The 16,528-nt window shown below is 36.4% G+C and overlaps 1 protein-coding gene across 3 annotated transcripts in view; it reads left to right on the top strand.

Annotated features, from left to right (window-relative positions):
- Positions 1-16,528, top strand: part of UPF2 (UPF2 regulator of nonsense mediated mRNA decay) — a 131,087-nt gene that overhangs the window by 68,612 nt on the left and 45,947 nt on the right. For all 3 annotated transcript variants that reach the window (XM_036759665.1, XM_036759667.1, XM_036759666.1), the window contains exons 9-11: positions 8,051-8,159; positions 11,175-11,288; positions 11,672-11,788. In XM_036759665.1, coding sequence (XP_036615560.1) covers positions 8,051-8,159; positions 11,175-11,288; positions 11,672-11,788 — 340 coding nt within the window. The remainder of the gene's footprint in view (positions 1-8,050; positions 8,160-11,174; positions 11,289-11,671; positions 11,789-16,528) is intronic.

Genomic DNA, 16,528 nt, shown 5'->3' on the forward strand with positions numbered 1-16,528 from the left:
ATTGTGCTTGACTCTTCATGACTTCATTTGGGATTTTCTTGGCAAAGATACTGGAGTGGTTTGCCATTTCCTTCTCCATCTCATTTTACAGATGAGGAAAATGAAGCAAACAGTTATTAAGTGACGTACCCACGGGCCATACAGCTAGTAAGTATCTGAAGGCACATTTGAATTCAGGTCTTCCTAATTCCAGGCCCAGCAGTCTATACACTGCACCCCCTAGCTGCTCTCCCTTTGAGATTACCTTCCATTTACATTATAAATATCTTACATGTGTAGTTTTTGGCATGATGTTCCCTGTATTAAAATGTGAGCTCTTGGAGGGCAGGGACCTTGTTTTTGCCTTTCTAGAAGGTATCTGAGGTGAGCTTTGAACTCATGAAAATGATTTTTCTTGATCCCAGGCTGGCACTCTTTGGTTTTAATATCTGAACCAGGGAGATTAAAAACAAAGAAAGAAAACTATAGATCAATTTCCGTAATGAATATTGATGTAAAAATTTTAAATAAAATACTAGCATGGCAGTTACATCAATATGTCACAAAGATCATGCATTATGACCTGGTGAGATTTATACCAGGAATGCAGAGCTGGTTAATTATTAGGAAAACCTATCAATGTGATTGACCATAACAATAACAACAAAAATCATTATTATATCACTAGATACAGAAAAAGCCTTTGACATACATAGTACCCCTTCCTATTAAAAACGCTACAGAGCATAGGAACCAATGGAGCCTTTCTTAAGATGATAAGGAATGTCTATCTAAAACCAAGAGCAAGTTTTATCTGTAACAGAGAAGAACTTGAAGCCTTCCCAACAAGATTAGGGATGAATGTTCATTATCACTACTATTCAATATTATACTAAAAATGCTAGCCAAAGTAGCAATCACAACAACAAAGAAATTGAAGGAATATAAATAAGCAATGAGGAAACAAAACTATCACCCTTTGCAGATGATATGATGGTATACTTAGAGAATCCTAGAAAATCAACTAAAAATTAGTTGAAACAATTATCAACCTTAACAAAGTGGCAGAGTATAAAATAAACTTATATAAATCATTTGCATTTCTATATGCTACCAACAAAATCCAGCAGGAAGAGATAGAGAAATTCCATTTTAAATAACTGCAGACAGTACAAAATATTGGGACTCTGCCTGCCATGACAAAGCCAAGGACTCTCTGAACACAAGTGCAAAACACTTTTCACACAAATGAAGATAGTTCTAAGCAAATATTCATTGCTCGTGGGTAGGTCAAGCCAATATAACAAAAGTGACAATTCTTCCTAAGTTAATTTATTTAATGCCCTACTGATCCAGTGACCAAAGAATTATTTTATTGAGGTAGAAAAAAATAATAAAATTTATCTTGAAGGAAAAAAGGTCAAGAATATCAAGGGAATCATTAAAAAAAAGTGAAGGAAGTTGGGCTAGCAGTACCAAATTTCAACTACATTACAAAATAGTAATCATCAAAACAATCTAGTACAGTTATCCCTTCCACACCACAGCTTTCCCCATTGTGGTTTGATAGATTCCAGTTTGTCATAAGAAATTAAATGGCAATTTTTGTGGAGTTTTACAGTAGCCTTGGATGACACAAAAAGTTTAGAAACTCAGAAATGCAATATACGTGTATGTGTGCATTATTGTGTAATATCAACCCAAATTTTACAGTAAGGTGCTATAAATACCCCATAAAAGAAAAAGAAAAAAAAATTAACTTCTCTAACCTGAAAGGAAGGCCAAAAATTTTACTCTGATTTTCCAGATCATGGGGGCATGTCATGCCTGATTTTCCTGTTGTGGAAGGGACTACTGTACTGGCGAAGAAATAAGAGTGGATCTATGGGGTAGATTATGTAAACAACACACTATAGTAAATGACCACAGTAGTGTTTGATAAACCCAAAGATTCAAGCTTTTGGGGCAAAAACTTGCCATTTGATAAAAAATTACTCTGAAAACTGGAAAGTAGTTAGGCAGAAACTAAGCATGGACCATCATCTCTCATAGCATACCAAGATAAGGTAAGAATGGATACATGATTTAGCCATAAAGGGTGATGTCATAAGTAACCTAGGGAAGTATGAGGAAAATGTACCTGTCAGAGCTATGGATAAGGGAAAGTTTATGACCAAACAAGATAGAAAGGATCACAGGAAGTAAAATGGATAATTTTGATTACCTGAAATTGCACAAACAAAACTTATAGGTTTTATCAATTAAGAGGGGAACAGGAAGATGGGAGAAAATTTTTATACAGATTTATCTGATAAAGGCCTCATTTCTCATGTATAGGGAATGAGCCAAATTTATAAAAATAAGAGTCATTCTCCAATTGACAAATGGTCAAAGGACATAAATAGGTAGTTTTTAGAAGAAACCAAAGCTATCTATTAGTTGCATGAAAAATGCTCCAAATTACTCCTGATTAGAGAAATGCAAATCAAAACCACTCTGAGGCACTACCTCAGTTCAGCTAACATGACAGAAAAGGAAAATGGTAAATGTTGGAGGGGATGTGGAAAAACTAAGATTCTAATGCATTGTTGGTGGAGTTGTGAACTAATCCAACTGTTCTGGAGAACAATTTAGAAGTATGCCCAAGGAGCTATAAAACTGTGCTTAAATTATCCTTTGACTCAGCAATACTACTACTAGGTTTTTATCCTAAAGAGGTTTTTTTTTAAATAAAAAAGAGAAAAGGACCTATTTGAAAAATATTTATAGCAGCTCTTTTTGTGGTGGCAAAGAATTGGAAATCAAGGGGATGCACATCAGTTGGGGAATGACTGAACAGGTTGTGGTATATGATTGTGATGGGATTATATGAGAGATGGTTTCAGAAAAACCTGGGAAGACTTACATGAATTAATGCAAAGTGAAATGAGCAGAACCAGGAGAATATTGAACATTGTAACAACAGTTTTGAAGTGATGATCAGCTGTGAAAGACATCATTGTCTAAAACTATTACAAAGGACTCATGATGAAAAATGGCATCTACCTTCAGAAAAAGAGTTAATGAACTCTGCAGATTAAAACATACTTTTTAAACTTTATTTTTCTTATGTTTTTATTATTTTTATCTGGGGTTTTTTGTGCAACGTTGCTTATGTGGAAAAGTTTTTCATGGCTTCACATGTATAATCAATATTAAATTTCTTGCATTCTCAGGGAGGAGGGAGAGAATTTGAAACTCAAGTTGTTTTTTTTTTTTAAAGTTGAAAAGATTTTTTATGTGTAATTGGGAAACGTTTAATGAAATAGATGAAAAATAAAAAACCAAAAACCAAATTTGTCTAGGTTTTTAAAAAATTATTTTACAGATATATTTAAACAGCAAATTTGTACCTTGTGAAGTCAGTAAGACCATGATGGAATTAGGAAATAACTTTGTTTCAAATCTTTGCCTGTTATCTGTGTTTGGTTACTTTATAGCGAGGAGACTGAAGTTTAGCAGCTGTGTATCAAGAGTTTTTCCAATATACATCCTGTCCCCTTCAAAAGTAGAACCAGAAAGTTTTCTTTCTTTGTACTTGAACGGCTTTACCTGCCAAATTCCAGGGGAGTCCTGCATTTCTTATGTTGGCAGGTTATTTTACTTGAGTCTCTGTATTTTGGAAATATTTAAGTTGTTTTTGTTCAGCCATTTCAGTCATGTTCTACTTTTTGTGAACTCATTTGGGCTTTTCTTGGCAAAGCTGCTGGAGTGGTTTGCCATTTCCTTTTCCAGCTCATTCTATAGATGAGGAAATTGAGGCAAACAGGGTTAAGTGGCTTGCCCAGGGTCACACAGCTGGTAAGTGCCTGAGGCTGCGTTTAAACTCAGGTCTTTCTGATTCCAGGCCCAATGCTCTATGCATTTCGATACCTAGTGACACCTAGTTTTAAAACAACAACAAAAAACCCTGGACATCTGATAGTAATACTCAAAGTGACATTTTTATACTAGATACTTGCCACTTGATGGTGCTAGTGGATTAGGAATGTTTACATTTCTATGAAATGTTAACCAAAAGAGCCTTCTGAATGCCAGTTTCACAGTTATTGCTCCCAGCCTTTTCTTTACTATATTTCACTTATTTAGTGTCATCCTTGCTTGTTTTCTTTGAAGGAAACTCCTTTGTATTCTTTAATTGATCTGTAACAGTGTACTTTCACATTTAAATTTTGTTCAGTATTTTGAATGGAGATAAAATTAGTAGCTTTCTATAGTCAGATGTCTTATATCCAAAAGAAACTTGGCATACTTTTAGAGAGATGATTGAGTGGAATATAATTGTAAATATATGTCCCCTTTTCTTCTTATAAACTCCTAAAATCTTAACATCTTAAAATCTGTGGCTTGATATTATTTTTCTGTAGTTAATGAGTTATATGTTTACTAACTTGATAATCATTAGCTACAACTAGTTTACCTTGAACATAGACTCCTTCAGACCTTGAAAATATAAATACACATTTTGTTATTAATTAACTAAGGAAAAATCCATTAAGAAGTTAAATAGAATAACTTAAAGTTTCTGATAATTTAATAAGGAATTCTTGTTAATAAAATACTCAGTTATGAAATTAATCTTTTAAAGCTATTTTGCGTTTACCTTTTCTGATTTCTGGTTCATCATAAAGATTTCTCTAGAATAAGAAACTACAAGATTATATTATATTTATAACAAAATACAGTAATGTATAAATTTACAATAACAGAATAAATTTATAATAATTCATATTATGTATTATAGGTGAAGTCAAACAAAATTTCTGCTTTCTATAAACTTGCAGTGTAAAACAGATAGCTAAAATAGGCATGAAGCTCATATAGATACTGAATGCATTAAATGCACATTAACATAGCATTAATTTTTTTTACACAGAATGTTTCCTTCCTTCCTTTCTCCTGAGTGAAAATGGTCCTGAATTTTGGATTTAGACAGGAACTACTTGCTCAGAGACAACTTGGTGAATTTACTAGCAATATTGTGTTCCAACAGAAGGATGGTGGTCTTAGGCTAGTTGATATTAGCTGAGAGCGAGACCTAAGAAGCTTTCTAATTCATGCTCCTCATTTTACAGATGAGAAACCTGAGACCTAGACAGATTAATGAGCTTTCCCAATGTTACAAAGCTATAAAATATCAGAACTGAGTTTTGAACCCTGTCCCCCTTACTCCAAATCCAGCACCCATTTCACTGCACATTATATCATTATTTTAAAATTTAAACCTCTGTACATGTACCCTGCCTTAATAACCACCTTGCATTTATTTTGTATGTATTTGTATATGTTGTCTCCTCAAAAGAATGTGAGCTTCACGAAAGAAGGGATGGTTTTATTATTTTAATATCACTAACACCCATTGGAGTTGGGCACATAGTATGATCTTAATACATGCTTTTCTCTTGATTTTTTGATATAACAGTTCTGTAAAGTGGATTAATGTGGGTAGACTAGCCTTCCTCCACAAAAGTAATCCAGATTTTAGGACCATCAATTTAAAATTGAAAGGGACCTTGGAGGCAATCCAGTCCTATCTCTGGGTGATGAAACTAAGTCCCAAAGACTTACTTGGGATAGAAAATAACATCAGTCATATTAGAACTCAGGTCTTTGACTCCAAATCCAATTCTTGATCTACTGTAGCAAGCTACTTCTTCACATAGATAACAAAAATATCATCTTCATTTTACAGATTACAGGTTACTTGATTTGTTTAGGTTGCCTATGTAGGAAGTACTGGCTGTGGTTATTCGAATCTAGGGCAGCTAGGTGGCTTAGTGGATAGAGTGCCAGGCCTGAAGTCAGGAAGACTCCTTTTCCTGAATTCAAATCCAGACTCAGACACGTAGTAGCTGTGTGACCCTGCCCAAGTCACTTAACCCTGTTTGTATCCTGTTTCCTCTTCTATAAAATGATTTGGAGAAGAAAATGGCAAACCACTCCTGTATCTTTGCCAAGAAAACCCCAAATGGGATCCATTAGGAGTTGGATACAGCTGAAAATGATTGAACAACAACCTCAACAAACCAGTTATGATCTTAGACAAAGAAAAAATATATCTACATAAGAGGTTAACAGAGAAACCATACTTTGGGGCAGCTAGGTGGGGCAGCAGATAGAGTGCCAGGCCTGGAGTCAGGAAGACTCATCTTCCTGAGTTCAATTCTGGTTTTAGACACTTTCTAGCTGTATGATCCCTGGGCAAGTCACATAACCCTGTTTGCCTCAGTTTCCTCATCTGTAAAATGAGGTGGAGAAGGAAATGGCAAACCACCCCCATATCTTTGTGAAGAAACCCCTAATGGGTCACAGAGCCAGAAACAACTGAAAAACGACTGTACAACAACAAATTTAAATCTAGTCTCTCCTTATTTTTAACTCCAGCCTTCTTATCACTGCATCATGCTGCCTTTCAGAATCAGCTACGTGGGAGGTATATAATGCATGGCAGCCCCTTGTAGAGAGTGAGCTAGGCACAAATGCAAAACCTGGTGAACTTTCCAAGCCTTTCTCCAAAGCTGAAAGCACTTAACTGTATTGTCAGAGAATCACAATGCTGGTGGACCAGCCTTCAAAAAGTCTTCTTGGAATAAGTTGTATTTGAGCCCGGTCTGTAGCGGCTAGAGACAGCAGTAGCAATACGTAGTATATCCAAAGTAGAGAGGACAAGACAATGAGCCGAATGAGGAAGTCAGAGAAAAACAAAGGGCTTGTAGTCAGAATTGACTAAAAAGAATGGGGGGGAGGGCGGGGAAGAAGGGGAGAGAGAGAGAGAAAGGGAAGATAACGATTCAGGGCTTGCACTATGAACTTAATTTACTGTAATTTTCAGTAATTGGCTTACAGTTTTATTCTTACATTAAATGGCTTCAAACTGTTATGCTTTTAAAAATATTGTCTTTTTTATAATTTTTATTCTTCTTTACCCACTTTGTTATCAGTCACTTCTTGCTGTTAGTGTGCAACTTAGGTCCATTTAATATGTGTGTTCTGATCTGCTGTGAGCCAGGTAGCCAGCTAGGAAACTTGTTAGAACTGTATGTAAAGCAAGAAAAATAGTCTCTAAATGAGAGTTTCTCTGTAAATCAGTAAATATGCTTTAGTGAATGAATATACATTTTGTCTGCTCAGATGCCTTTTTGGGGGAGGGAGGAAGGGGAAAGTTTTTTATTTTTTAATATTACTGTTCTTTCCCAATGATACACTTTTCACTTCCCTCAGCCACCCTAGTAGAACCCTCTCTTCTCACTAGTAAGTACAGTCAGGCAAAACAAATCACTGCATTGATCATGTTTGAAAATATATGCCTCAGAGGTCTTTTGTTTCTTACTGTTTTTCAGCCATGTTCCCGATAATTGAGCTTGCTAAATAAATAACTTGGATAACTTTTAAGTGTTGTTATTGATAAACTTTCTAGTCTGTACTCTACTGCAGTGCTTGATTATCTGAACTTGTGGAGGCTATATTGCCATTTGGTAATTACATGACAAATGTTTAGACCAGGGATGGGGAACCTGCAGCCTTGAGGCTATGTGTGACCTTCCAGGTCCCTGGATGCAGCCTTTTGACTGAGTCCAAGTTTTACAGAACAAATCGTTTTATTAAGGGGATTTGTTCTGTGAAGTTTGGATTCAGTCAAAGGGCCACAGTTGAGGACCAAGAGGGCTACATATGACTGCAGGTTCCCCACCTCTGGTTGAGACTTTTTCAAGGTTTTATGTATTTTTCCACTAAGATCATTAATAATTTTGAACAGGTGTCTTCAATAAAGTTGTAAATATATACCATAAAGCATTATAATTTTCAGAAAAGAACTTTTGAGTGTTTAAGTATAAAGAGGATCAACTTTTTAAAAATTTTTATAAATTATTTACCTTTGTTGTATTTTATTGTGGTATCTGCTAATATGTAGTCAATATATGTCTTTTTTACCTTCATCATAATTGTGTGAACATATAAGTAAACTTATGTTTAAAGGAATTAATTCTGATATGTTCTTTCCTTTATTGCATGCTACATATAATTTTTACAGATTGGATTTATTACCATTTTATGCAAGATTGGTTGCTACATTACATCCTTGCATGTCAGATGTTGCAGAGGATCTTTGTTCGATGCTGAAGGGAGATTTCAGATTTCATGTATGTATTTTTGCTACTTATTTCATAATGTCTACAGGCTTAGTTAAAAATACCTAATGATCTTTTTGATATAGTGTTATCTTTCAGATTGTACAAATTTGCTTAACAGCTCAGAAAATGAGAAATTCTTAAATTGGTGTGTGTTAAATAATGGAGGGATCTCTGAAGTTATGGCCTTTAGTAAATTCTCTGCAAGCTCCAAGATCTTGGGCTGCTTCACTGCCAGGTTTCTCTTCTGGTTGAAGATAGACTCCATCTTCACCATCATCATCATTATTTAAGCTCCAGAATTCACTCTGGCTCCATTATATGTTTATGTCAACAAACTGCTTAAGTATCTAGAGTCCCAATATTCCCAATACTCAGTTTTTGAAGGCATAAGAAATTCCATAGACCCACGAACTCTGAGTGTTTCACCATCTCATTTTTCATTCATGCTTTTACCATGTATTTAAGATATTTCTCTTTAAAAATTTCCAGATCTTTTTATACGGAAGGTTTCTAAGTGTAACAGTCATATCTGAGTATTCTACAGGGTATTCCTAAAATCTGGACACATAGGCGAAAATGCATATTTTCAAGAAATGAAATGATTGAAATTTTCAGCATTTCATTTAATTGGAATATTAACAAATAACCTCTTCAATATGATTTCCATTGTTTGTGATGCCAAGGTTGATGTGCTTTGCAAGATTCATGTGAACTCGATGCAATAACTCAATAACTGCACATTGCCATCAATTTTAGCACATTCACTCTTGGAATATGAAATCAGATGATGTTATTTGAAGTTGAAGATGTTATTTGTTAATATTCCAATTAAATAAAATGTTGAAAATTTTGGTCATTTCATTTCTTGAAAATATACATTTTTGCCTATGTGTCCATTGTTTAGGAACACCCTGTAGTAGAAAACCAGGAGCTGTTACTATACTTGGTGGGTTCTGGGAACTCTCTTCTTTGCTCTCTAGACTCCTTTGTGTTTTCACATGAACTGCTGTGCTAACTGGTAGAACCAGTGCAGGAGAAAGAGAAAGGAGGCCTGGTTTTCATCCCTTTTAATGCTTTTGTGACCTTGGACAAATCATTTAACCTTGCAGGGCTTTAGTTTTCTCACCTATAATATAGTGGGCTTGGATTAGATGATCTTTAGGGTCATTTCCAACTTCAAACCCTGAGATTCAATAATTATGCATCTCTGACAAGGGTGACTGCCTGGTGAAACTACCTGCCAATAGAGGGGTGGGAATAGTGACCAGATAAAGAGAGGGATGAAATGAACAATCATTAGAAGGAAGAACAAGATAATAACAGATCCTAGAAAAACCGAACTCCTCAAGCATTTGAGCAACACAATCTGATGTTAGATTACTTTTTCTTAAAAAGGTTAAATACTTTTAAGTTCTCTATAAAGGACCGTTCAGATTCCTCTATTGTAGTAAACATTTTATCATGTCAAACATTTGTTATGTGTTTGAAGCAGTATTTGTGAATAAATATTTGATAGAATTTTTGATTGGACAGAGTTTGAGTAATGGCAAATGACAGGCTGATTTATGTATTTTTTTTCCGTAGGAAAACATTCCTTTACATAGGCTGTTTCATAGGAGTGAACTTCATTATTAAAAAATATAGTTTAATGCTTCTACTCTGATCCCTTGGTTTGTATCTTTATAAAGTTTTTGTTACAGTGTATCTTTTTCATATAACCTAGTTATTTTTGATTCCTTAGCTATCTTTCCTGTCACATATCCAAGCAGTTGCTAGATCTTGCTGTTTCTTCCTCCATAGTATCTTACAACTAACTCCTTTTCTCTGCTCACACAGCCACCACCTAAGTTGGGGGGGCACGGTTGGAGAAGGGAGGAGAATAAATATTTAAGTATCTACTCTGTGCCAGGCATTGTGCCAGTTGTTTTCTAAATATCTCATTTGAGATTCACAAGAACCCTTTGAGACAGGCACACCATTATCCTCATTTTACAGATGAGGAAACTGAGGCAGACAGTGGTTAACTGATTTGCCCATGGTCACACATCTAGTAATTTGAATTTGAATTTAGGTTTTCCCAACTCCAGATACAATGCTCTGTCTGGATCACCTTGCTGCCTCTCATTCAGACCCTTACTATCTCAGCCCTACTGTTGCAGTTGGCCGCATAATTGTTCTTCCTGATTCAGATGTCTCTCTACTCCAATCCATCTTTAATAATTTTGTCAAAAATAGGTCTGACTGTGTCACTGCTCTACTTCACTGACCATGTCACTGCCTTCCTCACTAGAGACTCTTTTTTACTTCTAGGATAAAATATAAACTTTTGACTTTTAGAGCCATTCACAGTCTGGCCCCAGCCTGCTTTGTCAGACTCATTTGTCCATTATTTCCTGTCACTCTGTGACCCAGACAAACTGGTCTTTTCTCAGTTCCACATACCTGGTCTTCAGACTTCTATCTCCATGCTTCTATGCCTCCATGACTGTCCCTTATGCTTGGAATGCATGTTCTCCTTACCTTTGCTTCAGAACCTCTCACTTTAACATACAGATAAAGTGCCATATTTTATACAAAGCTGTTCCTGATTCTTTACTGTTCTTTTTTCTCCTTAATTACCTTGTTTGTCCTGATAGACTATAAGCTTCTTGAGAGTAGAGATTTGCACTTGTATCCAAAGTGCCTAACACGGTGCCTGACACATAGTAGCAGCTTAATAAATGTCTGTCAGTCTGTAAACAGTATTTCTTATGTAGCAGGCACTGTGCTAGGGTTATAGATTCAAAGAAAGGCAAAAGATAATCTTTGCTGTCAAGATCTCACTGTCTAATGGGGGAGACAACATACAAATAACTGTGTACAAATTAGCTGTATGCAAGATAAATTGGAAAACAAGAGTTTATAACTTTTTTTTTAAACTGGAGTGAGCACAACAGTTACTGATTTTTTTTTTTTCCGTCAGAAGAAATTAACATATTTCAAACTGCTGTATTCCTACACGTCTTTTTCTTTTTTTCTCCTTAGGTACGAAAAAAGGACCAGATCAATATCGAAACAAAGAACAAAACTGTTCGATTTATTGGAGAGCTAACAAAGTTTAAAATGTTCACTAAAAATGATACACTGCATTGTTTAAAGGTTAGTGTTGTGATCATTCCTTTTGATTTGATGGATATATATGGAGATACAAACCTTAAAGTGCTGTGTAAATGTAAGTTAGTAATAATACTACAAGATGCTGATGTTCATTTATGCATAATCTCAGAATAAATATATCAGTGGATAGTAACATTTTATTGTAACCCATTAAAAAGGAAGTGTATTATTCCTTTTATTTGTTCCTTTCAAGAATTAGAATTATTCAAGGAGAAAATACAAGAAAGGTTAAATTTTTAAGTTTAAAGACAAAAGTCAAACTTGGAACTTCTAAATGCTGAAATTGGTCTTTTTTTTAAGAATGTATAGAATTCTAAAGTTACTAAGTTTATTGGAAAAGGTTAAAAATATGGATGTTTTCACAGATGCTTCTGTCAGACTTTTCCCATCACCATATTGAAATGGCATGTACCCTGTTGGAAACTTGTGGAAGGTTTCTTTTCAGATCTCCTGAGTCTCACCTGAGAACCAGTGTTCTTTTGGTAAGAGGAAGAAATCTTTAATTTTTTTTTGAATTCCATATTTTATTATTTAATGTTTTTTAGTTTTCTGCATTAATTATCCCAAGAGTTTGAATTACAAATTTTCTCCCCATTTCTACCCTTCCCCCCACTCCAAGATGTCATATGTTCTGATTGCCCCATTCCCCAGTCAGCTCTCCCTTCTGTCACCCCCCCATCCCCTTTCCCCTTTCTTTTAGCACAAGATAGATTTCAATGCCCCCATTGCCTGTATATCTTATTTCCCAGTTGCATGCAAAAACAACTTTTTTTGAGCATCTGCTTTTAAAATCTTGAGTTCCAAATTCTCTCCCCTTTTCCCTTCCCACCCACCCTCCCTAAGAAGGCAAGTAGTTCGACATAGGCCACATGTGTATCATTATGCAAAATACTTCCATAACAGTCATGTTGTAAAAGACTAACTATATTTCCCTCCGTCCTATCCTGTCCCCCTTTATTCATTTTTCTCCCTTGATCCTGTCCCTTTTCAAAAGTGTTTGCTTTTGATTAGCTCCTTCCCCACCTGCCCTCCCTTCTATCATCCCCTCTTTTTTATCCCCTTCCCCCTACTTTCCTGTGGGGTAAGATACCCAGTTAAGTGTGTGTGTTATTCCCTCCTCAAGTCAAATCCAATGAGAGTAAGATTCACTCATTCCCCCTCACCTGCCCCCTCTTCCTTCCAACAGAACTGCTTTTTCTTGCCACTTTTATGTGAGATAATTTACTCCATTCTATCCTTCCCTTTATCCCTCTCTCAATATATTCCTCTCCCACCCCTTAATTTAATTTTTTAGATATTATCCCTTCATATTCAACTCACCCTGTGCCCTGTGTCGATATATATATATATATATATATATACATATATATATATACACACACACACACACACACACACACACACACACACACACACACACATATATTCCCTTCAACTGCCCTTATGCTGAGAAGGGTCTCATGAATTATACATATCATCTTTCCATGTAGGAATGTAAACAAAACAGTTCAACTCTAGTAAGTCCCTTATGATTTCTTTTTCTTGTTTACCTTTTCATGCTTCTCTTGATTCTTGTATTTGAAAGTCAGATTTTCTATTCAGCTCTGGTCTTTTTCATTGAGAAAGCTTGAAAGTCCTCTATTTTATTGAAAGTCCATATTTTGCCTTGGAGCATCATACTCAGTTTTGCTGGGTAGGTGATTCTTGGTTTTAATCCTAGCTCCTTTGACCTCTGGAATATCATATTCCAAGCCCTTTGATCCCCAAATGTAGAAGCTGCTAGATCTTGTGTTTCCACAATACTCAAATTGTTTCTTTCTGGCTGCTTGCAGTATTTTCTCCTTGACCTGGGAACTCTGAAATTTGGCGACAACATTCCTAGGAGTTTTCTTTTTGGGATTTTTTTCAGGAGCCGATCTGTGGATTCTTTCAATTTCTATTTTACACTCTGATTCTAGAATATCAGGGCAGTTTTCTTTGATAATTTCTTGAAAGATGATGTCTGGGCTCTTTTTTTGATCATGGCTTTCAGGTAGACCAATAATTTTTAAATTACCTCTCCTGGATCTATTTTCCAGGTGAGTGGTTTTTTCCAAGGAGGTATTTCACATTGTCTTCCATTTTTTCATTCCTTTGTTTCTATTTTATAATTCCTTGATTTCTCATAAAGTCACTAGCTTCCCCTTGCTTCAGTCTACTTTTTAAGGTATTTTCTTCAGTGGTCTTTTGAACCTCCTTTTCCATTTGGCTAATTCTGCCTTTCAAGGCATTCTTCTCCTCATTGACTTTTTGGAGCTCTTTTGACATTTGGGTTAGTCTGTTTTTTAAGGTGTTATTTTCTTCATTGTTTTTTTGGGTCTCCTTTAGCAAGTCATTGACTTGTTTTTCATGATTTTCTAGCATCCTTCTCATTTCTCTTCCCAATTTTTCCTCTACTTCTCTAACTTGCTTTTCAAAATCCTTTTTGAGCTCTTCCATGGCCTGAGACCAATTCATATTTTTCTTGGAGGCTTTTGATGTAGGCTCTTTGACTTTGTTGACTTCTTCTGTCTGTATGTTTTGGTCTTCTTTGTCACCAAAAAAAGATTCTAAAGTCTGAATCTGAGTCCGTTTTCGCTGCCTATTCATGTACCCAGCCAACTACTTGACCCTTGAGCTTTTTGTTAGGATATGACTGCTTGTAGAGAGTACTTTGTCCCAAGCTATAGGGGCTGCTCTGCTGTTTTCAGAGCTACTTCTACTCAGCAAGCTCTGCCACACCAGGGCTCCCCCCCCCCCCAAGAACCTCCAACCAGGATCGTGACCCAGATCCAAGCAGGGCAAAGCAGTCTCTGCACTCCCACTCTGATCCACCGCTTAATTCCTCACACCGGGTGGACCTGGGGCCAGAAGCAACTGCAGCTGGAGCTCTGGAAGCAGCCGCAGAGCTGCACTACCTCTGCCTCTCCCAGGGCTGGGGCCAAGTTGTGCACTCCTTTCACTCTGATCCAGCAGTTTTTCTAGTAACCTGCTCTGTTGTCTTTGGTGTTTGAGGGTTGAGAAGTCTAGTAACTGTCACAGTGCAATGATTCAGGGCCCTACAGCTTGTTCTGCCCGCCTCCCGGTCTCGTTGGTCCTGGCACTGCCCACACCGGGCTGTGCTCTGTTCGGCTCCTAGCACTGTGCAATAGACCCTTCCCAGCACCCATCCTTGGGCTGGAGCCCTGCTTCTCTGTGCTATTTCGTGGGTTCTGCGGCTCTAGAATTTGTTCAGAGCCATTTTTTAGAGGTGTTTGGAGGGACCTTGGGGAGGACCTTAAGTGAGTCCCTGCTTTCTATTTGCCATCTTGGCTCCACCCCCCTTGCTGCAGAAATCTTTATTTTTAAAAAGTCAAAAAACATAATTATCAAGGTGATCTAAGACATCTTGTTCTTTTATTATAAGCATAGCCATTCCTTGCTCTAGAAGGAGTGGCTATACTTTATCTTTATCCCTGTTTGAGAAATGTTTCCCTTTGCAATTGGAATGTATTTTGCATTTCAGTCTGTCTAGTTGAGATAATCCAATTTGACTAAAATTCATTTTTTCTACCTTTACATGCAAGTATTTGAGTCTTTCTCAGGCCACATTTTTCTCTCTCTTTTTTTCTTAGAGAAATTAATTTTACATCTAACTATATATACAGTTTTTCTTGATTTTTGTGGTAGCACTTTAAAATACTGCTCATGCCAATTTTAATCACCAGGACATTAGCTTGATTTCATAAAAGGCATGTTATCTTGAGACACAACTTAAGTTCTTATTTTCTATTAGTACAGTGTTGAGGATTGAGTTATTTAATTTAGAGCATTTGTGGTCCTATTTTGCAAAAAAAGATAATCTGCAAACTGGAGCAGTGGACTGAATCAGGATTAATGTAAAGTACTACCCATAGTTTAAAGATTGAGCTGCGGAAGTACAAGGTAGGGGAGAATAAGTCCTTATGATACAAATTCTCATGATGAAGACATGGAGTTTTAGTGGCCTGTGATATTTATGAATCAGTATTATGATATGGAAATAAAAGACTTGATGTGATACTGAATGGCATTAATATAAATCTATAGAATGATAGAGGTGTATAATCATCACACCATGGTTTTTTCCAGTCCGAAATTGGTTTACAAGCTTTCATTGTGTAATCGTTGCATGGCTTAATTCTTTTCATCATGCCACTTGAAAGGTAAATAGAGTAGCAGTGTATTCACCAGTGGCATGTGGATACACGTCTTGAGCACACGCATTGCAAGGTGCAAGTCTAGAACTGTCAGTGCACATGCATTGTCCATATATTTTAAAAAGCTGACTTGCATGGTTTGTTTAGAGCACTGCTGTACTAATGGTATTGTAACTCAACCCAATGAAGAGCTGTATGCCGCAAGGTGGGGTGGGTGGGCAGGTGAAGCTGCCATGAGTAAGTCATGATAGGGTTAAGACTTGAATCTTCCCACGCTATCTAAACTGTATAGTTCTTCTGCCAGTGATACATTAACGTGTGAAGCATTTCTTTCTGCTTATGGGTAAATACAAAAACTGTTCTGTGGGCTTCAAGCTGAAAGTGATTGTGTTTGCTGAACAGTATGGAAACAGTTGTGGAAAGACAGCTTTCAGTGAGTGAAAAGTTGGTGCAAGACCTGTGGAAACTAAAACTCAAGTAATATCAGCCCAAATTTAAAAAAAAGCTTCACATAATGGTCACACCCCACCCCCTTTTTTGCCAAAAAGGAAAAAAAAAGATTGTCTTGAAATCTGCAACAGTTATGCTGGGTAATGCTGCCCTGTTGAGACTGCATTTATTTCTGGGTCTCATAATTTAGGAATGATACAGATGCAGGACACACACAGATATCCAAGTGCCCTTATTCAAGATAAAGACAAAAGGAATAAGCATTATGCCACATGATGGTCTCTGGAAGGAATTGGGATTGTTTAGCCTGGAGAAAAGGATGTTGGGAATGGGTAAATGATAGCTGATGGCAGGTATTTGAAGAACTGTCATTTGAAAAGGTGCCGTTATTTTTCTTGACATTACAGGGTAGAATAGATGCGGGGAGTGGGGTGAATTTCTTTTAAAAAAAGCTTTCAGCTCTCTAAGAATCACCTTAATACTCAGAGGTATGTGGAAAATTAGAATAGACTTCTAAACAGGTTTTTAATTCCTCATCACTTGAAGTCTTTGAGTAGAGTCTAAATAACTACTTGA

The sequence above is a fragment of the Trichosurus vulpecula genome, chromosome 5 (assembly GCF_011100635.1).
Source record: "Trichosurus vulpecula isolate mTriVul1 chromosome 5, mTriVul1.pri, whole genome shotgun sequence".
Lineage (NCBI taxonomy): Eukaryota > Metazoa > Chordata > Mammalia > Diprotodontia > Phalangeridae > Trichosurus > Trichosurus vulpecula.